This window comes from Corvus hawaiiensis, chromosome 3 (genome assembly GCF_020740725.1).
Source record: "Corvus hawaiiensis isolate bCorHaw1 chromosome 3, bCorHaw1.pri.cur, whole genome shotgun sequence".
NCBI classification, from domain to species: Eukaryota; Metazoa; Chordata; class Aves; order Passeriformes; family Corvidae; genus Corvus; species Corvus hawaiiensis.
Window position 1 is genome coordinate 111,207,901 of NC_063215.1, and position 24,124 is coordinate 111,232,024.

General features: G+C 47.0%; 1 protein-coding gene and 1 long non-coding RNA gene across 2 annotated transcripts in view; one reads left to right on the plus strand and one right to left on the minus strand.

Annotated features, from left to right (window-relative positions):
• Nucleotides 1-16,137, minus strand: part of SPRED2 (sprouty related EVH1 domain containing 2) — a 59,905-nt gene extending 43,768 nt beyond the window's left edge. Inside the window, exon 1 of the mRNA XM_048298849.1 lies at nt 15,975-16,137. Coding sequence (XP_048154806.1) covers nt 15,975-16,021 — 47 coding nt within the window. The 5' untranslated portion in view covers nt 16,022-16,137. The remainder of the gene's footprint in view (nt 1-15,974) is intronic.
• Nucleotides 15,705-19,058, plus strand: LOC125323683. The gene is made up of 3 exons (XR_007202606.1): nt 15,705-15,982; nt 17,904-18,019; nt 18,227-19,058. It is a non-coding gene; the product is annotated as an uncharacterized LOC125323683 (long non-coding RNA).
• The last annotated feature ends 5,066 nt before the right edge of the window (nt 19,059-24,124 follow it).

Sequence of the window (24,124 nt, forward strand, 5' to 3'; positions counted from 1 at the left end):
TGCAGAATTCCCAGAGCACTGAAAGCCATCAATGCAGAAAATAAGTTTAACTTAACCTGAAAAAAAGGTTTAAATATTTATGCTCCTAATATGTCCTCATCACTTCGCTCTTCGATACCATTTATAGCTGAATTATTTTTGTCCACTGAAAGTCATCCCTTTGAACTAGGGCATTCACTGTTTAAGAAATACAATTAAATTTCTGTGTTAGTTAGTGGATGTTAGTTAACTATCAGGCAGGAAATTATCTACATTAAAAATACCATCAATACCATCAGCCCTGCTTTCCACTTGGATTTGACCTCTACCACAACTGTGACAATGATGCAGATGTTATTTGTATGGTTATTGCATACAAATATATACGTATCTATATATTGGATCAAATATTAAGCAGTTGCTATTTGTCTGACACGCACTACACCAAGCCACACGCCTTCTGGTTTTGTATCAAGCAGGACAGTGACTGCCTGTAACAGTATGGTGATCAGTGGGCACCTGCCTTTTGCCAATTCACATTCCCTTTCCACATTCAAATCCTGCTGAGCTGCAGCAAACTCAATAGACCAGTTGTTACCTTTGCTACCTTTTGGGTTTGTTTGCCACACGTGTGCTCGTGTGCCAGGGTTTTATGGGACCGAATGTTCTACACCACATCGTAGCTCCTCCTGTCAAGTACTGGTATTGGTAATTAAACAACTCACATCAGTTACAAGCAGAAATTTTAATAATAATAATAACAACAACAGACGGAGCCCACAAGTACCAGCTTCTAGGAAATCACTATCGGGAGCACGGTCAAGGTTCATGCTCTCTGGCTAATTAAGTACTCGAGGTGGTGGTAAGGAGCTGCGCCCATATACAGCGCTTGCCAAGGCTTCCTGTGTTTTGCACCCTGATGTGTCACCCAGGAAAGTCATTTCAACTCTGAAATGACACCCAGATATTCTGACTTCACCCATTCTTTGCTCCAGATGAAGGAATGAGCCACCAAAAACCCCTGTGCAATGTTTCCACAGAAGTACCGAACTCTGGCTCCTGCCATTGAGGCAGATCATCAGGAGAGAGCCAACTAGCAAAATACAACAGTGTTTTCCTCCACTGTCTGCCAATACCCAAGAGACACTTTCAGAAGTCATGGACTGGCTCTTTTCAAGTCCTTTTCTTCAAAGCATATAAAAATAGTAAGAAGTAACAGCAAAGCACAATAAAATGAGGGGTGCCTCATCCAGCTTCTGAGCTCTGGCAGCTCTGCTGATAGGACACAGTGTTCAGGACAGTTGTAAGCCAGATGATGCTGAAAGCGTTGTTTGTTCTGGGACATCTCATGGCTTCTTCGCTTTGCACACTCCTGGCTGCATGAGGCATTTCTGCCTTATCCATTAAATCAACCAGTGTTTGAGGTCCACCAGTACCTGGCACACCAATGACATCAAACAAAATCACAGCAACAACAACAATAAAATTCAAGCAGCTTCAAAAATCTTCATGGCACTTACAGACTCTGGACTGTCCTGCCAACCAAGTGATGGGGAACCAAGTCCTGCCAAGGTAGTGATGGGGAAGGCTGAGCTCTGGTGCCAGGGACCCCAGACACCTGTCATGCCTATAATACCAGCTGTTGCCAGTATGGAGGATGGCACAGGCACTGTTTCAAAAATCCCACTCCTGGATAGCACCTGGGGCTTCCTCACAACCCTCTGCCAAGCATGTGGCACTGCAAGCTCCAAGAGGCACCTCGCTTGCTTTCCTGAAACGCTGCTGTGGAATAGGCCCAGATGGCTCTGATGAGCCCAGAGGTGCTCACACCATCTCCAAATAGCTGGCTTTATTAACTTTAACTTGCATCCATGGGCTGCTGAAGGTGCTACATCCTGTTTAGATTTGTAGGGATAAAATTAAGCTTCTCCTTTGATAGGGAGTAATTTTTGCTCAGTGCCACAACGCTTGTTTGGGCAGGTTTTCTATTCACCTGGGGCAAGCACGCTCTTCAAGCTTAATTAGATCACATCCCTAGCTAAAAAACTTAATAGTCAATTGAAACTTCATGCCAACCTATGGTCTGCTCTGCATGTCTCTCATGCCTTTTGTAATGGAAGTCCAAGGGTGGGAGAGCAGTGTGGGGTGGGGAGAAGGTTTAATTTTAGCCAAAAGGAAGAACAGAGTCAGCACGCTGCCTAGCTAAAGAAACAAAAATAAAACAAAAATCCACTCTGTTTCATGACATGAGCTGACTAGTATATGCATGACCCATAAGGCAGAGCAGCGCTGAATGTCAAGAAGTGTTCACAAAACTAGAGGTACAGCCATGGACAACACAAGCCAAGAGTGCTGTGCTATGCAACGTGGGGACACAGCCTGCACAAGCCTTGGAGCTGCCAACAAGGCACTCTTGACAAAACTAAGGCTTATCCTGCAGAGGGGAAGTCATCACATACAGAAGCAAGGATCTTTTTTAAGCACAGAAGAGGTTAGTATATTTAACATCTTAATTAGCTCATGCATGACAAAGCTACAGTGCTGCAGAAGAAGTTCCTATATTTAAAATGTTCCAAAATAAAATGAATATACAGAGACTGGATTTTAGCCTTTTAGCTATTTCCTTATTTAAGGTTTAGTTTTCAGAATAAGTTAAATATAAAATAGCAAGAACATATATAAGCTGTAAACAAGAACAAACCTTTCAACTTGTCTTTATCCAATTAACTGAAGAAACTCATTCATGTTCCCTGGAACACAGCACCTTCCAACAAGCCACACTTCGCCCTCTCTCCAGTCATATGTTTCTTCCTGGGTTTCAAAGCCTTCCCTCTGGTGTCAAAGGAGTTTCTAAATCCCCTTTATGAATTATACAGCAAGAGATGCCTGAAACAGGTGCTCAACCAAGGGCAATCCCATTGAAGCCATCCAAGGAAAACCCTCCTTAGTTTTCTGCCATCTCACTAACCTAGGGAGCTCTAAGGACAGCTCTGGCAATTTACAGGTAGGACTTCCCTGGACCTTAAATAATGCGACTTCGAAAAAAAGATAAACTTTCCAAGTTTTTTGCTGCCCAGAATTTCAAGCTAAACATCAAATCAGCAAAACACCCCAAAGGGATTACTTCTTTCATCAGTGAATACTTGTAATTTTCAAGTGTCTTGAAACAGGAAAATTTACCTATGGATTAAAAAAAAAAAAAAAAAATTCAACAAACTTTTCAGCATTTTCTGTACTTGCTGCATGTGATCTTGAGGAGAGGTTTTGGCACTGGACAGTTTTCTCCTAACACCACCACCATTTCTGTAGAACACAGCACGGGTCCCTGCATTGTTTGCTTTGCACCGCAGACTTCCACACCGCACGTCCCTGCTCTCCAACCACCGCCACCCGTCATGCTTCAGTTGCCTCTCCCTGGCTATTTACTTAGGGCTGGGTAAGGCCAGGAATTCCTTCGTGTAACAAAATGTACAAACGTGCTTTTATGTGGGGCATTTCGAAGCTGGAGAGTGCTCTCAAGGAGTTTCCCTTTTCTGTCCTGAGAAGCTGGCTTTACTCAGAAGTTTAGGGAGCAGCACAAGTTTCTTCCTGGCAGAAGTCGAGGAAAGGGGTTCAACATTTATTCCATCCACCTAAGGAAACAAGAGCTTAAAAGAGTGCAGAATGCAGAACATAAGACATGATACGGCTTAACAGGTAAGAAAACAGCCAGGTGCTTTGTATCTGGTAAGGAATGCACCCCTCAACAATAAGCTAACAAAGATTCTCACCATCTAACACTGGAAGACACCATCTGCAGACACAAAGAAGATTCACTTCTATTGGTCTACGAAAAATAGTCACCACCTCCTTGTGCCCTCTGTAGCAAAGGGTGACCCAGCTGGCCCAAATTCACATCATGGCAGTTAATAAAACCATGATATGAAATTAATCAGTACCAAAAAAATAGTACTTCTTCTGCTGACCCATCACCAATTAAGATAAAATTCTCTGCCATTCCATTCTTGCCTCTTCTCCCCACTGCTCTCATTACACACAGGGATGTTTACTTCAACATCCACTGTAAAATAAATCCAGTGCTAACCACACCCAGAAGTAACATCAGTAGCTATTTACCAAGTATTTTTTAACGCATGCTAAGAGTTGGAGAGTCACTTTCATATTAAGATAAGAGAGGATGTGAAAGATCTGTCTTTGATGCTCAGTTCTCAACTGAAGGAGAGTTAATGCTGACCATTTCAAGAGACAACCTCTTCCAAACACGGGCATCTTCCCTGCAACCACCAGCAGCAGCTTTCAGCAAGATCTCTGGGGCCCATTAGTGAGTTCTTTACAGCATTAATCACAACAAAAAGCTTATGCTATGTATTGCCTCTAACTGTTCCATAGACAACTGGTCAGAGATGACAGAGCCAGATGCCTCTTGCAAAGCAGTTGGGTTTTCCAACCCTTGCTTACCCCTGTAAGGGCAGGGGTTTCTTTAATACTGGACAAAGGCAGCACCTGGCTGTTTTAAACACCCACACTATGAGCAGGTATAGCCAGGGTTCACTGCTTGTGACCCAAAGTGAAGATCATCTGAAGAATGTCCAACCAGGAATGCTCATTTTCAGTCCCACCTCTACCATTCGTACCCCAAGCACAGAAATCAGAGCAACTTTTTCCTTCTTAAGATATGTACAGGCAAGCACTACTTGCAGTTGACAATGTTCAGGAGGGTACTAAACTCACGCAGAACCACAAAACCTGTCTCCTTAGAAAATATTCCTCCCATTCCTGCAGCAGAGAGCAAGCAAAAGAGGAAAACAGTCTAATAATATTTAATTACTTTTTTTTTCTTTATATGAAATTTGCACAAAAGGTATGCCTTTTAAAATCTCAACATTCAAGTGCTGGAACAAAGGACATATTTTCTCCTCTGTATCACCTTACACCAAATCAACACAGAAACCTTAGCTGCACTCACAATCCAAAGAGAAGGGATTAGCAAAAGCACCCTGTGATTTTATTGCTTCAATCACTGCAGAACATGGAGTGCATTTGGCCAAGAGAGGCAAACCCAAAGCAGCAAAGTGCTCTCCTGCTCACTGCTATTCCCCTTTGGTTTTGTTTAAGTCAGCACTGAGAATGCAAATTAAGCTTCCAACTCTCAACTCCTATAATCGCACGAGATACGCGGCACTGACTCCAGAAGTTTATATATTTTCTCTTTAAAACATGAATGGGAAAGTGTACACAAACACCCTTCTTTCCTCATCCCTTCCTTCACTTATGAAGGGCTGTTTGTTTTTTTATTTGACCTTATGAAAGGTTGGGGAAGCTATTCCAGCAATACTCTGATAAAGGTAGCTCACGCTTCCTTAGGGATATAGAAAAGGGAAGGAGGAAAAAAAAAACAAACCACCAAACATCCCAACCAGCAACAAAGCTGCTAGATGTATTATTTAATAACTTTTGGGCAGAACAGCAAATTTTATCAACAAATTAACCCAGTCTACAGTTCACCCAGAGCTCTCCTAACTAGAAAATATAGAGTACATGGATGTAGAAGCACTAAGCACTGCAGAATTTCAGTGCTCCATAGTCAAACCAGGCTAAAAATGCCTCAGATGGGGGCTTTTTGTGTTTTAATTTATGGATCTTCAGGACCATTTCTAAAATAGTCCATGTGGCTGCTAACTCTAGGGAACAGTCGCTCTTGCTGCTTATGGGGATTTGGAATGAAGAGGGGGCTTTTCTGCAGGCACTGGAAATTTATTTCAGGACTCTTTTTTAAAGGCACGCATGCAGAACCAAACCAAATGAATGGTTGGTGGCAGACTTTGTTAAGCTGTAATTCTTTTCATTCATAGGCTGTGATTTTAAAGGGCTACTCAGCTACTCACTGGGGGAGGATCAGCACAGCTGAGGTCACCGGCACACCAACTGCTATCTCCACACCCAAACACTGGGAGACCCTGGCTAGATCCTGATCCTGGCCTCTGGGCACACAATTATTCCTAGGACCCAGTAATAAGCCTGGGAGAGAAGCAAGAAGATTTTTAATGGGCAAGCACAGGAGAGAAGTTGGGTAAAAACATCAGAGTAAGGCAAGCACACATATTTTAACATCATCCAGCCCAGCATCATGCGAGATGGCCATGGCAATCCCACGATCAACAAACTCTTTTGCAGTTCAATCCAAAGCATCAAAATAAGCCTATTTCTGTCTCCCCTGTATCTGCTGTCTGCTAACAATTTCTACACGTACCACATTCCTATAATCATAACTTTGAGGTGGGGGAAGATCATCCTCCCCCATGTACACATCAAGTCGAACAGATAAAATCCCTCACCTTCCTCCTGACTCTGCCCATCCGCACAACTCTGAGTCTGTAAGGATATTAACCAAAAATGGTCACTTATCCAGGCAGACTGACCTGGGAAGGTTTAGGACTTCTGGGTAAGGGGGACGGAGACACAGACTTTAATAATTGATAAAAGCACAAACAAACCTGATAAACAGCTAAAAAAAAAAGTTGATATTTATCATGTAACTTGTCTTAGGAACTACTGTAAAAAGGCACATCACTGACCTGATAAGATCTTCCAAACCAGTGGAGTTTATGTATACATAGGCACAGGGGAAATGGTTTATTTGGGCTTTTAGGTTCTTCCTGTAGGATGCAGTGTTTATAAAGGGTATTTCTAGAACTTCCTGACTGCATTTGTGAGATCACACTCTCTGTGCACCTCCAGTTCCCTCTCCACACCAGCCTGCCCCTCTCTCCTATCAATACCCCTTAAATTTTTCCATTTTATTTATTGTTTTTAACCAATCTGGTTAACTCTACATTTCACTTCCTTCAGATAACAAGCGGAAGCTCATCTCCAGCACTGCTTAGTAATTTTCCAGCCATTCAATACACTCATGAAGTATTACTATACCAAAATGCCAAATACTTGCACAGAAAAGAAAGAAGGAAATTTTTCTCTTAAGCAGCTCTAATGGCTTAATTGTACTGCAGCCTTTTATTCTTGCTTTTAAACACAGAACACAAGCTCTGCACTCTGTTTTCCTCCTAGTCCAGCTAAACACCAGGTGCCTTTTTAAAAACACAAGGTCATTCAAGCAATTCAAGTATCAGAATTACTGTTTTATAAAACTCTATACCATTTCCTAACCCTTTTCATGTTTACAGCCACCAAACTGCATACATACAGTAATAACATGTAAAGCAATGATGGGATGCAACCAGCTTAACACCTCCCATGCCAAATTTCAGTCACAGATGAATTATGCTGGCAGCATTATAAACCTCTAGTGATAAAGTTTTTGCTGTAATTTCACCAGTATTTAAAATAAAAAAGCACACCACTGAAGTATCAGCGGCTTTTCTGTAATTTATAAACACACACACTTTAAATACATGGAGCATAACAAGCTCTTGAAATACAGAGATTTACTCTGAGATCTAACAGGGCCTCCTGTACGCCGGCCCTCCATTGCCACCAAGGCAAGCAGGGCTTTTAATACAATGTAAAATATGAAAATAAAGATTTTAAAAAGAAATCAGCACTAAGGAATCAGGCACCTTGGGTTTTAGAAATATGATCATGTAAGGTGGCGGTGTTGTTGAAATTGTGGAGAAAACTGGAGAAGGCACGTCTAGGTTTGGCTCCCACTTTCAGCAATGTGCTCTCCCTTGCAGCTCTTCCACAGCCAACCTGGCAGCAGAGGAGGGTGAATTTCTCAGCTTGTCAACTTCATCAAGAGCCACTGCATGGGACATCAGGCAAAATTAGGCATTCATCATCCCACTGAACCACTGGACTTCTGACCTCAAACCTTCACCTACACAGTATGGATGAATGATGGAGAGGTGCAAAGATCCAAGCATCACAGTTATCGCACAAATAAATGAAACAAAAGTGAGTAATTGAACAAAAACTAAGCTACACATCTAAAAACCTCCAAGCACGCTTTAAATTAACCCAGGTAATACATTCAGATCTCTACATAATTTTTAAGAACGAGACAGTTTGTAAATAACTGCAAGCCCAGAGCCAGATGTCCGCAGCAGCAGCCGACTGTACTCGCCAGGTCTGCTGATGCCTTCCAGCAGCTCTTTTATGGCATCCCTTGGATCACTGGAAAACAAAAGAAGCAGCTCTCCAGTATTAAAACCTGGACACTTTTCCCCTTCACAGCACTCAAGGTTTTACAAAGATGGATGCAGTGATGAGCCGCCCAGAACGCCAGTCGCTACCAAGGCATGATCCCAGCTATTCACCCGCCCCTCGCCTCGTTCTGTCCCAACTTGAGGCAAGGCACACGCTTCCCTCTATGCTGCAACTTGAATCATTAGTTAGTAACCTTCTCTCAGCTCCAGGGCATACCTTTCCACTCATAAAACCAGGTAAACAGCCAGCATGCCTTCCAAGCACTTGGAAGCCCAGGTGGGAGTGTTTGGACATGTCAGCAAAGAAATGCAGTGAGCAGAGGTAAGCTGAGCTCCCTGCTTTTAGCCAGGGGGCTGAACATGATGGGTATCTTTTTGGGCAGCATCCCCCTCAAAACAGGGACCTGCTCAAGGTGCTATGGGTTAGGGGAGTCATTACAGCTGCAGAAAAGCAAGTGCTGCCAATATTTAAAAGCGAGGAAACCAGATATACACAAGGTTGTGGGAGACCCTTCTTTCACCTCATGTCTGTCCCCCAGAAAAATGCTTTCCACCACCAGTATGGGAATTAATAAATAAATAAAAAGCATGAACAGTCTAGAGACTCGAACAAAAAAAGTAAATTACACAGGTGTGCTTTAGCTCAGATACTAATTGCTGCTAGTGGCATCAACTAATCCTAAACATGGACTTAATTCCTACAAAACTACATCATTTAAGAAATGTTGTTTTTCTCTAGGTGAGGGGAGGACCAGGAAGGAGCTGGTAGGCAAACTGCGGTGCTGCAAAAGGCTCCAGTGTTTAGGGAAGAAGCTTTGTTGAAACTGACTGCTGTACAAATGCCTTCAGTGTATTTCAAATACTGCAGTGGAAACTAATCTTGCTCTCAACTACTCAAACAGGCAAGCAATGCTCTACATTTTAACGTACAGGAGGGAAGCTGCCACTTTTAGCTAGAAAGAAAAGAAGTAATGGGACTATCCAAACAGGATGTATGTATAATGCAGTTAAAAAAACCAACAACCTAAGTGTTTCCAGACCTCCTCTGGACTTGAGTGCATGTGCAGAACATGCTCCTGTCCTTGCACAGCAGCACAGGTCCTTACAAGCTGGGAGATGTGTTTCCCATACGCAGGATCAAAAGACGCTATCAGGTTTTACAACACATCTCCCAGCACCATCACTGCCAGCCTGGCAAAGAGCAGCAGCAGAGGTGGAACAGTGACCAACTCAACCTTTCTACTTAAAAACAGGGGGAAATGGTTACTCTCAACAGGAGACAAACACTTTTGCTCCTAAGGAGAGATGTACACAGGTAACGAGCCCTGATGTTACTTTTGAAAGCCCATTTATTCTTTGGGTAGTTCACTGAAGATGTTATTTCTGGCTTGCATTTTGCCTCATTTCTGTAGTACCTCAGACAAAAAGCTCTACCTAGCAAGGAACGAGCTCCATCACCACCGCAGTCTTCAGGTCATGAAACGCTTTTCTCCTTGCCAGGCACTGCTGTCCAAGTCCAAGCACTTCGGGCAACTCTGCAATCCCACTTTTGAACACACCACAGATGGGGAAATCAACTTCTGTTGTTAGAAAGTCCCGTAAACCCTCCTCCCCACGCCTGCCAGTAAGAAGTTTCCTTCCTAGCTGGAATAGCCATCAGCAATACTCAGCTGATAGACTCAAGATCTCTCCTCTGATTATATACATAGGAGTTGAGAACAAAGAAGGGGGGGGAGGGGGGAGGGGGAACACAAACAAACCCCCAAAACATAGTCCTTGAAGTGCAAGCTGCAAGCAAAGAAAGTCAAAGAATGAAGTTATTCTAAGACTGTAAGAACAAGCAGGCTGGAGACAAAAACAGTCATTTGGGTTAAATCTCACTGTAGACCTACTCCAACAGGTAGAACCTGCTGGCTGTTGGCAGAAAGGTCTCCAACAGCCTTGAAAGCAGACTTTGTAATAGTGCTTTTGATAAAACACCTTACTTTAAGGTGAAGCATCTACATCTACTGCATGGGGTAGACAGTGTTTTGCTACACTGGGTTCATGGTGATCACCTTCCCCTGATGTGAGGAGAACATGAGTTGTGGTGACAGTGGAATTCCTGCTTCCAGACAAGTGTGACACATGAAGGAATAGATATAAAACAGGCAAGAGGCAAAAGAATACCCTCAAGAGTGTGGGAGAAAGGAAATGCAGACAGAAAAGGAGATGGAGTGAAGACAGCCTCCTGGACTTTGAGGCGATGTCCACCTGCCCACGCAACATTTGTCTGACATCAAGGGGGAGCAGAAAAATGAGCTTGGGAGCATTTGCGGGTACCAAGACTGATGGTGATAAACCTCCCCAAACTGCTGTGCTGCTGGGCAGAAGTGCAGTATTAGGGCATTGCTTTGCTACTCTTACTGCATCAGCAGGGCTTGCCCCTCACCCCAGCTCCATCCTGCAGCCCTGTGCCCTCCATTCATCCAGCAGTGGGGGCCAGCAGATGGTTCTCCTTGCCTTGCAAGGAACCAAATCCTGAGAAACCACATGGGCACACCCAGCCTTTACCCCCAAGAGCTGATGCAAAACCCAAGGTGAGGGTCAGACGCAGAGAGAAGGCGGCCAGCACAGCCCAGCTGCATTTCTCTGCAGCTTGAGAGAGTCAGGTTTACAGTACTGAGCAAGCACCAGAAAAATAAATGATTAAAGGAAATTTGACAAGGAAAGGGGGTGGACGTGGGTAGAGAAACGGGAAGGAAGGATAACTCAGAAGATCTTGGCAGAAAACCAATAGGTTAAGAAAAGAAACAAAGAAAAAAAAGAAACAAACAAACAAAAAAAAAGAAAAAAAAAGAAAAAAAAAGAAATCATTGGAAACCATCAGCTGAGTTTACCCATGGCCAAAGTGGAAAGAAATGGCCAGTGCAAGCAAGATGCTGGGAGATGCTGCCGTGCTCTGCTTGCTGCCAGGCTTGGAGCAGACCTCTCTTTCCAGTGCTGGGATTTATGTGACAACAGCTTCTTGCTTGCATTTGGTAGTCTACAGAAATGGGGACCTGCTGCAGTTCCTATCTCCTGTCAATCAACTCCACAGTCTATTTGTGCCTTTTTTTAGTCAACTGACCTTTTCTATTTTACTTCTTTTTGAAATTCTACACTGCTTTAGAAGCCTAAGTCCTCCAAAAATCAAATGCTCCACTTAGCAAAAAGGGCATATATCAAAAACACAGTCTACAGAACTGTACTTTTAGTTTCACTGATCTTTGTGCCCTCTCCACCCCTGCACAGCTCTTGAAAGAAAGATCACCTCGTGCTGTTAAAAGGGGGGAAAAAAAAGGAAAAACAAAAAAGCCACATTTTTCAATGAATTTGCTGTAGTGAGCAGTTCCTATATCCATTCTGCTGGAAGGAAGGAAATTGAATTTATCGGTTCCTCAAGCATGCCAGAGCATGTAAGAAAGAAAAAGGAGGGATTGAAACCAATAGTTAAGTTGTGTCTCACTCCTCAGCTCCTATTTTCCAGCCTGGTCCAGAAGAAGGAGGACAACTACCATCATCTCCCTGCAATTTGGTGGCCAACAGGAAACAATTTTGTGGTTTAAATCCAGCTAACAGCAAACCAAGCCCATGTTAAGAGTGAGCCTTGCCACACAACGTACTTTTGTTTGCAGCCTCAGGATTTAATTAAACAGGTAGATAAAACCTACCTTTTAACCCACGCTCCAGGGTGTGCCTCAGTGAGATAAAAAACAGGCTGCAAAACCAGGTCAAAGATGATTCCATTGCTGGTGCAGCATCTGTGCCGCACTCAAACACTGTCCCACCACCACTGCCCCACCACACTCTTCAAGGAGGGGAGCTGCACCAAAAAACCTCACTTTCTGGCCCAAAGGCAGGTTGGTTTGGTTTCCCCTTTTCAGTGCAGAATCTGGGTTATCCATGGGCTGCATGGGGCCATAGCCTGGCCTAATGTGCTGAGAAATTAAAAATCTAGCTCCCTTCCACTTGTGGCAACCCTCTTCCCACAGGTTTCCCTTCCAGTTGTCTGACCAAACACCCTCTCCATACATCTTCCACCTACAACTTCTATCAAGGCATTTCCAAAACAGAAGTAGAAAGAGTAGAAAGGGTAAATCCCGTCTTTCTTTCGCCCTCTTCTTCATCTGACAGATCTATTATTCCCTTATAAACAACAACTTCTCCCAGAGACCGAACAAAGCAGCTACTTACATGTCATATTTTAAACAGGCATGTTTTCAGGCCAAGAAATAAACAGTTATATTTTGGCAATCCTTCATTTCCTGTCCTATTTGTGAGCGATAATGTCATAACACACATTGTGTCCCATGCCTTCCTCCCTGGCTGAAACTTGTAGCAAAATAATTTAGCTGAATGAGCTGCCTTTGATATCTACAGAAAAATCATCAGAATGGGGCAAAAATGTAGTGATAATGAAGGGGGGGAAACATTTTTTTCAGCACAAAGGGCAAACTGCAATATTGGTAGACTCAGTATTCAGAGCAAACATCGCTGGTGTCTGCTCAGCGGTGGAGGGAAGTGAGATTTTGGGACCAGCAAAAGAACCAGCAAGAGCAAGCTAAGTCTAATTTTCTTTCCCTAGACTGGAAAAATGCATCGGTGTGATCTCACGCTGCACTTTGCTGTCCCGGACACCACCACAGCAACCCTACACATATCCCACTTAACCCAGCTCGTTAAAAACCTCCGGGGGACCGGTCCCACTTGCAAACACTTGGCAGGAGCGCTCCCAGCTCGCTGGAATAAACCAAGCGTGCATTGGAGCGGCGGGGACACTCCCGGGACACAGCTCAGCCCGGGCATCGCGGCTCCATCCCAAGCAGCACAAGGCTGCGGACCAGCACTTCCTCGTTCTCTGACCTTTTCCATTTAATTACTTCCTGTGACTTTCTTGGAACCATGCATCGGAACGAGCAGGCGGCAGCCTCCGGGCATATCCAAATCACTTTAAGGGTTCAGCTCCACTCTCCTCCTCACCCGCGGAAAAGCCACGGGCAGCCCATCCGGGATGGTTTCGGAGAGGGTCCCCCACAGCCGCCCATCTTCTGGGTGCAAGCAGCGCTGCCCGAAATCCCCTCACCGCTTACGCCCAGCACGGCGGCTTCGAGCCTCTGATTTATTACCTGGCATCCCCATTCTCCCCCCACCCTGCAACGTGCGAGGCAGCACGGGCTGGGTGAGGGGGAAGGAGGGAAGCAGAAATAAAGGCTGAGATGCAGAAAGAGGCGCTGGCTTGGCAATGACAAATTGACCTCTAAGTATCGATCTCAAATGCTGCAGTTCTGAAGGGACCGATGAGTTTCCAGCATCCTAAGCCCTATTTGTTTCCCTCCTCGGTTTTATAAACTATCTCAAAGCTCAAAGTCTAATTGAGCTGTTCTCAAGAAGCTACTTTAAAAAAAAGGCAAAAAAAAAAAAAAGGGGAGGGAGGAACTCCTTGTTATTTACTTGAAGAGGGTTATTTTAAAAGGCATCCTGACAGTGGTCCTTTTTTTTGTAATCTGGCTGTTAACATTTGCTCACAGTGCACTCAGTGAAACAAGAATAGCTATGCAAATTAAAGCCAGATATCTAGGGCAAATAGCACGCTATACTACCATTGTTCTGACAGCTTGAGAAAACTTATCAGGAGAGCCTGTCCTTATTGCTTTTAACACCATATATATTGGAGAAAAAAAAAAAATCAAATCACTTCACCCACCACTGAAATGAAAAAACAACCCATGAGTCACCGGCTTCAGCAACGCTATCAATCAATGCAAGGCTGGAAGCGAGGAGCTTACAGAGGAAACCATGGCTTACCTAAAACGCCTCGCCGTGCCCTACAAAGCCAAGGCCTGCACTAAACTCTGACAAGCCCAACCACGGCCTCCAGAAGAGCCACTTGGGACGTGCACTGATGTAAGGACTACAAGGCATCACTGACCCTGAAAGTCAACACACCCAGACCCCAACAAAACAGCTCTCAGTGGCCTGGGAATGGGTTGGGTACCAGGCTCCCTGCGGTCACCAGCCTCCCCACCTCCGAGGGACCAAAGCATAGTGTTGCTGGGTTGACAGGTGACCCCAGGAGATGTGGCGTGACCCAATAGCTCCCACACAGATGAAAATCATCAGCTGAAGCCTCTGTCAGCATGGCAGTGCAGCAGCACGTGGAAGAAGAATTCACTCCAAAACAAACTGCAGCCTACAATTAAGGGAAAAAAACCCCCCCCCAGCTAACCATCAGAGCCAAGTGTTCGGTGTTTTACACCAACACTCACCTCTGCACTGAGCCCTGCAGGAAAACACATTTAGAGCAGTATCTTGCCTCAAGATAAAGGCTGGTGAGCACCAGATTTTTGTCCACTGAACTGGGTTACAGTTGGCCTCGTGTTCTCAAATGCAGAGACAAGGACCCACTTCTCTTCCTCTCATGCAATTTACAAAGTCAAAAAAAAAAAAAAACCAAACCAAATGAAGAACCAGAAGGTTTTTATTGGAAATGAGCTGGCCACGTTTTTCCAGCCTGTTAGGTCATGGTAATATGCATGTGAGAATCTCAACCACTTCTTTTTTGGTTTGTCTTTTTTTGCTTGTTTGTTTTGGGTATTTTTTTCTTGTTGCAAGAACCTTACCATCTTCAAAATAACCACAATTTCAGAAGCTACATATAAACACGTATTTATAGTCTCTTCATTAAGAGCTGCCAAAATAACAATTCCTCTCAACATGCACGTTGGGGGCAGAAGCCATTTCCTTCACCACTCATATTTCTCCAGTAAATCGCCCTAAAATAAGTTTACCATGATGAAGGTGTAAGCGTGGCACATACCACCAATTATGATTTTTTCGGACCTCAAAACCGAGCCAAAAAGTTGCACAGTTCTTAGGCTGCTTTATAAGCCCTGCAAGGAGTCGTTTTAAAGCACGGTACATCCTATGGCGCTTGGCACCAACCCAGTCCTGCACGCCAGTGAGTCATTCCTCTTGACTGTCAAAACCCCGAAGGAGATAGCCAGGAACAGCCCTTGGGCCAGCACGGCGTGAAAGAGCCCTTCCTGCCATTCCGCTGCAATAGCTTTAGGTTTTATTTTGGGGAAGAAAGCATTAAAAAAGGGAAAAGGGCACCGCCAGGCATTTTGAAAGCCACGGTGCGGCCTCTCGGGGGGTTTCTTAGTGGGGAGGTGGCGGGAGGGCTGCGGAACGGGGGTGGGCGGCGGGGGGTGACGGTGAATGGGGAGGCCGCCGGTGACCGGGTTTATGAATGCGGCGTCATGTGACGACGGCGGCGGCCGCCCTCCTATTCACAAAACGGCGGCGGCCGGGGCGGGGATCCGCGACGTCGTGTGTACCCCCCCAGCTCCGCGTCCCGACCCCCTCCAGGCCCGGGGCTGCGGGGTGGGGGCGCACACCGCTCACCTCCCCCCTCGCAGCCGCTTCCGCCTCCGACCGCCCCCGCCGGGCGCCCCGAGCCCCTCGGCCGGGGCGGGGAGCGGCGGCGGCGCGGGGCTGCGCCCCCTCTCCGCGGTGCCCCGGGGCTCCGCACCCCGGCGGGGCCGCGCCGCCCTCCCGGGGGTTTTTATGAATGAAAGGGCCGTATGCAAATGAGCGCGGCCCGGGGGGAGCGCGAAATGGCGGATGCGCGGGCGGGCGGCGCGCACACGAACGCGCGTGTCCGCGTCCCTCTGTCCGCCCGCGGCCGGTGCGTCTGTCCGTCCGTGCACGGGGTGCGGGGGGTGAGCGACCCGCACCGGTTCCCGCCGGGGCAACAAAGGCTGCCCCCTCTACCGTCCCCCCCGCCCGCCCGCCGCCCCCGGCCCCGCTCACTCGTCAGGGTAGGCTTCCTCGGTCATCTTCTCCCCGTCTAGGCTCATCCCTCGCCGCGGGCGGCCGGGCTGCGCCTCCGCATCTTCCCGAGCTTCACATGGCGAGGGAGGCCGCGCCGCGGCGGGCCGGGGCTGGCGGCCGCGCCGGGCCCGACGGCGCGGGAGCGCGGGCGGCGGCGGGGGGGGGGGGGAGAAGGGGGGACTACGGCCGCACTCGTCGCCGGGCGGCGGCGGCCAGGGGTGGAGGAGGAGGAGGAGGAGGAGGAGAGGCGGCGGTCAGCGCGCCGCGGGGGCGCGGCGGGGCGCGGCGGCGGCGGCGGCGGCGCGGGGTCCGGGCCCGGGGGAGCGGCGCAGCGCCCGGGGGCAGGCGGCGGCGCCGGGCCAGCCCCATGGCCGCGATCACGCCATGGCGGGGCGCCGCGGGGGGCGGCGGAGCAGGGAGGGAGGGAGCGGGCAGCCCCGGCAGGAAGCGGCGGCGCTGCCGCGGCCGCCGGGAGCGGGCAGGGCAGCGCCGGACCCGGGCGGGAGGAGGGAGGGAGCCGCAGCGACGGCGGCGGGGAAGGAGGAGACGCGGCCGGCTGTGGCGCCGCCCCGGCCCGGCCCCCCGAGCCCCCGCGGCGCGGCGCAGCGCAGCGCCCGGGGTGCGGTCCCGCCGCGTTCGCCTCCGCCCGCCGGCGCCGCCCCCCGCGCCGCAGCCCCCGCGCCCCGCCCGCCACCCAGCGCTGCTCTCGGCCGGGCTGGAGCGGCGGGGCCCGCCCAGCTGCGGCTTGTGCCATACGGCCCGGCCCGGCTCGGCTCGGCTCGCCGGGTTCAGCTTCACCCGGTCCGGCTCAGCCCTGCGCAGCCGGACCTAGCAAGACCTGGCTCAGCCGTGCCGGGCCGCGCTCAAAGTCACATCGATTACGTTGGAAAAGACCTCTGAGATCATCGAGTCCAACCTATGACCGAACACCACGGTGTCAGTCAGACCCCGGCACTGAGTTCCACGTCTGGTCTTCCCTTAAACACCTCCAGGGACAGTGACTCCACCACCTCCCTGGGCAGCCTATTCCAATGTCTAATAACCAATTCTATGAAGAAATTCCACCTAATGTCTGACCTAAACCTCTCCTGGCACAGCTTAAGAGTGTATCCCCTTGTCCTGTCGCTGGTTGACTTGGAGAAGAGGCCAACCCCAACCTGGCCACACCCTTCTTTCAGGTAGTTGTAGAGTGATAAGGTTACCCCTGAGCCTCCTTTTCTCAGGCTAAACAACCCCCACTCCCTCAGCCGCTCCTCATGAGATTTGTGCTCCAGACCCGTCATCAACTTTGTTGACCTTCTCTGGACATCGTGGCTCACCTCAACCTGACATCTCCCAGGGTGGCTGGGTTCAGCCCAGCCTGGCTCCGCTTGGTTGGGTTTGGCCCAGCCCAGGGCAGCCTGGCTCTGTGCAGCTCCTCATCGTGGCTGATAAGACCCCCAGGAAGCGTTTCCGTACTGTGGTGCTGTGTGCCCAGTGAGTGGTCTGGCAGATGGTCAGTAAAGAAGCCTGGGGAGCCAATGTTGCCCCCACAGCAGTGCATCCCGAGGTTCAGGTGCTGTTTTCTCACCACCCTTGTGTTCTTCCCACCCCACCTTGCCCTCTACAAGAGCTCAAATCGCCCCTTAGAGTCACATTCAGAATTGCTGTGGGGTGCATGCTAGCTAGCACGCTTGTAACATCATACAACTTTTCTCGTAGGTCAGTTCAAATGTTTTTTGCTGCAATGAACAGTGTCATAACTGTAAACACTCTCCCAACTTGTGTTCGTAGATACAGCATGAGATCTGCCCTCAGGACTTGCTTGGTCCACAGAGGAGGGGTAACAAGAGCCAACTATGGAAAAGAAAGTTTGGCTCATGAAGCTGAGGAACCAGCTGTGAGTTTTGGGTTTGCTTACTCCATCAGGTCCTCTGTGATCAGGCAATCCTGGGAGAAGAAATGTGTCTGTACCACCTAAGCACATCACCTTGCCCTCCAGCTTTTGCAGGCCGCTCCACTGCAGCATCCCTTTCCCACTGAAGGTAGGGAGATGTGCCATCTCTGCTCTCACTGCATAGGGATATTCAGTCTCAATATGGCTGCAGTTCCTAAGGGAGTCACATACTGATTTATCTTTCAAGTCTAGTCTATGGTATTTAGTCTTAAAGGGGCTTTCAGATTTTGGTGTGGAAATTGTGTTTCTGCTCCGCTGGGTTTCAGTTTCTAAGTGCTGTAAATTTTCTTTTCAGGAACAGAAATGGAATCCCGGAGAGAAATCTGTGGACTGCTAGTAATGAGATAGAGGCAAGAGCTGATGAAAGCTTTGAGGTCTTCTCCCCAGGGAGAAGCAGCATGGCCTTTGGAGGTGGTACCAGAATCTGCAGCTTTGTGGCACAATATTATAGTAATGCTCCAGTCACTGCTAGAGGTTCGGCCATAACACCAGATAATGTGTGAGAGTGCAAGCCTGCTGCTCTCCCCTTGGCAGACTGTGGGTGCTCTTTTGGGTGGCAATGCTGCCTGTCCCCCCACCCCCTTCCCACCCATTCCTTTGCAAATCACAGTTTGTCACCCCCTCGGCTGTGTTAATGCATCCCCCACTGAGGAGTGACACTGCTGGATCTGCTAAATGGTCCCAGCTAATAATACCCCCCAATGCCTCTTTCTTTTGGAAAGTTATTCAAGGATCCAGCTTGCAGAATGGCATGATAAACATCTTGGAAAAGCTGAGCTGGCAGCAAAAGGAAGTGTCAGGGCAGGAGTAAGGGGTCGGGGGCAAGGAAATGGTAGGAACGTCTTCAGCTGTTGTACAATAAAAGACCAGATGTAATGATTTGACATTTCCACCCATCCTATGTCTTTTTTTTTTTCCCAAAGGATGCTGAGATTGCATAGACTTCTAACATGCTCAAAATCTTTCATGCCAAAAATTTCTGTGATTAGCAGGAACATTGATGTGCCTGAAGTGGGGAGTGTGGTATTTAGCAGTTGGTTACTACAGAAGCAGAATATGGGGAGAGTTATAGCCATGTGAAAAACCCAGGGCACAATCATGTAATTAAAAGGCCATTATAATGGTTATACCTCTGAGGAGGACTGGGTATTAATCAATCACTGTCTGATTAATACTTGAGAGCTTGTCTGTGTGATCTGGATGTATTTTTATGTGTTTATGTTGTGTGTGCACATATTTACCCCGATGGCAAGAAGCAAATGTATCTGAGGCTTGGAAGCTGAAGTTTTACTTGATCTAGCTTCTTGAGTCATTTCCTGTGGATTTGCAAGATCTCTTATTTGATCTCTGCTTTCACTGTCCTGCCAGTTTGCAAGCTGCTAAGTGATTTATTCTCTTAATGATTTCTCTCACTCACTGCACAACCCTCTTACTATTACTTTCACCGAAGAATTGAATTTTAGTTTTCTAATATTCAGGTTACTGTGCCGGTTCTTGTAAGTAGCGTGTTTGAGCTGACTGACTTTTCTGAATGAAAAGGCTCTCTCTCAGAGGTGTGATTTCTGTTTGTGTGTTGTGTTGTTTGTATACAGAGCTTCTGCTCAGACACAGAATAGCGCTTCCCTGTGATGCAATCGTTACCTAGAATTAATTAGCCTTTGGTGGCAGAGCTTCAAGGCAGCAGCTCCTGCATACTAACGATTTGCCTGCTATGACTGTCCTGTGTTTTATATTCAAAAGAAACATTTATTTTGCAGAGTGATACTTCAGCTGTTGCAGAGAACCTTGAGTCTGCTTGGATTGGAATAAACTTCCCTGAGTGCTGTTACCCCTTTAGCTAGCACTTACTTAGGGTGAGAACCACTGGAATTTGAAGCGTCAAAGTTTAGGATGGCGTTTACTGCAGGCTTGCAATGTAGCCTTCTACCTTCACTTACTCTCACTTGTAAAACCTTTCAGCCTTGGAGCTGAAATCTTCCACACTGTTGATTTAGGAACCTAAATATGAATGTTGGTACCCTGTTGACTGTGCTCAATTCAATGATTTTTCCACTGACTCACTTGGTGACTTTGAATGAGTGAGGAGTGGAAGTCAGCAGTCCTGAATCATGCCATCCTCCAGACAATTACCCCCCCTCCCCAATAATTCTTTCAAGCAGCAATCATATTTTAAAAGCAGTGATTACATCCGTGTTTTGCCCCATCGTAATTGCTCAGAATTTAAGAGCTACAGAAACAATTTGCAACATTTGCAGTCAGAGTAAAGTCTTTCAGGGCTGACACTTTCTGGGAGGTCACAAAGTTTGGAAACACTAAGTCTTTTTTCAGCAGGAGTGGGATTTCCACATGTGGTTTGGAGAATTGTTGGGATCCTTTTGGGCATCTGCAGGGCAAGAGGATGTGGAGAGCTCCTTGCAGTCTTCCCAGGATGTCCTTTTGGAGGCTGGTAAGACCAGAGCAGGCAAGCAGAAAGGGCCCTTGCTGCCAGATGGTCTGACTATCCCACTTCTCCATTTTTTGGTTTTTGTAAACCTGTATTTTACTAGGACAGAAAGTGGCAACGTTTAGGCGATGTCGGTGCTGTTGCCTGTATGGCTTTCCTGGACACCATGGGATCGTCTTGGGCAACAGCAATGACTGTGCTGATGGCTGGGAAGGCACTGACCAGTGCATGCAGTCAGGCATGAGTCATTCCTGTGGGACAAATCTGGTGTCATTTGTAGCTGTGTTCATCAAACCTCATGCTCTCCTTCATCCTCTCCCAAAATAAAATCAAAGTTTATTGAAATGGGGAGATGACGAGGAAAAGCATTATTTTCAAAGCCCTTGCTTTCCTTTCAAAAACCTTGTTTGCTTTCCTACTGGGCACTGTTGCCCTCTTAATATTCAGCAGTAAGTGATTTATAGCCCCCCTGACATGGTGGTTTGGTGTTTCCTTTGTGTGCATAACTTCCTTTTGATATAAAGGGATGATAACAAACCTAAATTGTAGTCTCCCAAGCACATGACACATTGTCTTTGTGATGCAGATAGCAGGAAAATGCTCTAATCTTGCATTCAACACTTCAGCCTTCCCACTCCCAAATTCCACCCTGGTGAGAGGGTGGCATTAGCAGGTTTAGCGAGACAGCAGTGTTGATGGGGGCGATTCCTTCATACGTAGTGGTGAGGATGATGGTTTTGGGAGTCCCACTAGAGTCAAGTCCCTGGCATGGACTCAACAAGAGATGGGTCCACAACTGCTTCTTGAACTTTTTGCATACCTTTTTGTGCTGAATGCTTGGCAGGAAAAACTGCTACAAAACCTTCACTTACAGCATGCTGCCAGTTCTGCAGCAGTGCTTTGCTCCTGTGCGTTCCTGGCTCAGCATGCCCTGGCCCACCAAATTGAAAAATAAGTGTGCAGGAACTTTGCAAGTGTGACTGCAACCTCAGGATTAGTCCTAAATCCAGGCTACTTTTGGCATGAGGGAAGGGCTGCTCTTCTCTTGAGATGCCTTTCCACCCTTGAGAGGTTTCTGCATTTTTGATACAGCTGTTTCCAGGGCCTCATGGGAACTGAACGGACAGATGCCAAATAATCTGGTTTTACTTCAGGGAGCACAAAAGTGGATGGATCTCGGAAAAACACTGGAGCTGTGCATACCTTTTCCTCCCCTCCTTGGGGGTTATTTGAATTAGGTTTAAACCTTTAAGCGTATTTCAGAAAGCTGCCTTCTGATAGCCAAACTTCACTTGGGTGTTCCTCCCTTTCTCTCACAGCTATTGTGAGACCATCCCCTCTGAACACCCACATCCCCTTTATTGCAGAGCTCTTTGATCAGCCTCAGCAGGTGACATGAACAGTTGACTGACTACTTTGGCAAAACCAGTTTTTGTGGCTTGACCTCCTTTTCTCACCTGGTGTCTTGCTGTGACTACAGGGTCCTATTCAGTGTCTGAGTGGTTATAATTGCAGGTTTACCCAGTCCAGACCTGGCTGTGGGAGAAACCCCCCCACAGGTATCAATCAGGAAAGGCTTCTGGAGTTAAATTAAGCTTTTGAAATATGGAAATGCTGACATGGCTGGGTCGGATGTTTAATGGTGTATGGTACACAGGGGAAATGAGTTGTATGTACCCTGCCTGTATCCTCATTTACCCAGCCCTTTGCTTCAGCACTGCTTAGTGACACTGACCCACTCAGTCCTTTGCAGATGCTTGGCCATATTTAATTTCAAAGGGTGCCAGTCCACCCTCTTCCCCAGGCAGATATTTTCCCTTGTGTCAACATCCTCATAACAACTCCAGCTAGGCAAATATAGCACATGGCTTATGAGTGTCCTGGAAGGACTCAGAGGTGGAGAGTTAGAGCTAAAGAAGGTTCATGATTAACCCCATGCACCACTGAATAGCTTTGGGATAAGTCGCAGCACATGATGAAGAAACTGGGAGGAGAGTTTAATGGTCCTGCAGAGAACACCTCCTTAGACAGCCACCCTCCAAGATGTTCCCAAGGATTCCCATGGAAAATAATCCTATGCTCCTTTTATGTTCTGGTAATCACAGACACATTATGCTTCCCTGCCCAGTTCTAAGGAGAAAAGTAATTAGTCATTCCACACAAAAACCTTTGGGGACTGTACATATACTCCAGTATGGATTCCAGATCCATCTAGAAGGGAATGAAGACTCACAGGTCTGCTCTGTGTGTGGTCGTTAACAGAAGCTGTGGTAACAGAAGCTGCCATTTGCAGGTACTGGGTGCAAGGCCTTCCAGGTGCTCACTGCCAGCTGCATCCCCAGCAGTGTTTCCTGCCAGGCTTAACAAAGCCCAGAAAAGCAAGCCCAGGTTATGAGAGCTTCACACCTACAAGACCAAAAGCACAAGCTTGATCATGCTCACAGAACTCCCTTGTTTTAGACAGTAGACTCTCCAGTCTCTTAGGGGGAAAAAAAGGGCTGGTTATTGCTGGATGCGTGTTCTGACCTTAAAAGCTGAAAGTAAAAACAATCCAAGATATGGGGCATGCTAAAGTGGCAGCTGAAGGGCTTTTTTTGTTCCTTCTGCAGTTAATGCCATCGTGCTAAAATTGCAAGCGGGTGGGAGTCGGGGTTAATTTAAGGTTTAGTGTGACCAAGAAGAATTATTTAGAAAATAGCAAATGGATGACATTCTGAAAAATAAGCTTCACTTCCCTAACCAGGAGTACTTGGCTTAAGTTGCAGAGACTGTGAAGGAAACCTCCAGATCCATGGCAGGTAAACATTTGCCTTTGATTCTGTTTTTCTCTTCAAGTCTAGAAACCCCAGCATTTACACTTAAATGGATGTGCTGTAAGCTATGTTTAGGAAGAGAATTTCATCCCCTCCTGCACGTACTTTTACACATGATAATTATTTGGCTGCAGCTTTGCAAAGTATGGCTGGAGGGATGGTTTGAAAGGGAGGAGTTACATGGCACTGATGATAACTGCCTGATTCAGCCCCACTGAAGGCAGTGGCAGCAGGATCAGATGATCCAGAAGAGATATTTTATTTTAAATAGCCATTATGGACCTTCAGTGACTTATGGTAAATTCCTGCCTCCTGATTTCATGCACTGGAGAACACACATGTATGCTGGAACCATGCATGTCTTCAGGGTCACGTGTTCAGTGTGGACATGAATCTCTGCATTTTGTAACCATTTTTAAAAAATCTAATAGGGGAGTAGAGAGCTTATGAAGATGACGTTTTGGTGAATGATAGTAGTTTTTTAATGCCATCGTTTTTGTCTTTATCAAACCTATCAGAGTCTGGGCTCTTCCTTTAATTTTTGTGTTCTGCTTCTTTTCTCCCGCCTGATCTGTTCCTTCCATACAGCAGGAGTTGTAGTCCAAAACTCACTGAGGGGTGAAAGAACTGCTCTATAACCACGTGGTCTGGATGCAATACCTTGCACATAACTGCTTTTCCTTGTGCCAAAGACATTGCCACACTACTGGTATTTAATTTGTTACTGCACAAAATGCTCTGAATAGCTCTGACACTGAAACACTTCCTATAAATTGGTTCCTGCTCAGCTCTAAAGAAATTTGGGTCTTCTCTTTGACGTTTTTTCAGTCTAAGAAAGTCACAAACATGAAAGCTCTCCCACATGACTTGATCAAAATCCTGTGAGATGGCAGTCTGAATTTTGGCTTCTCTCTGGCTTGCAAAAAAAGCGGGACAA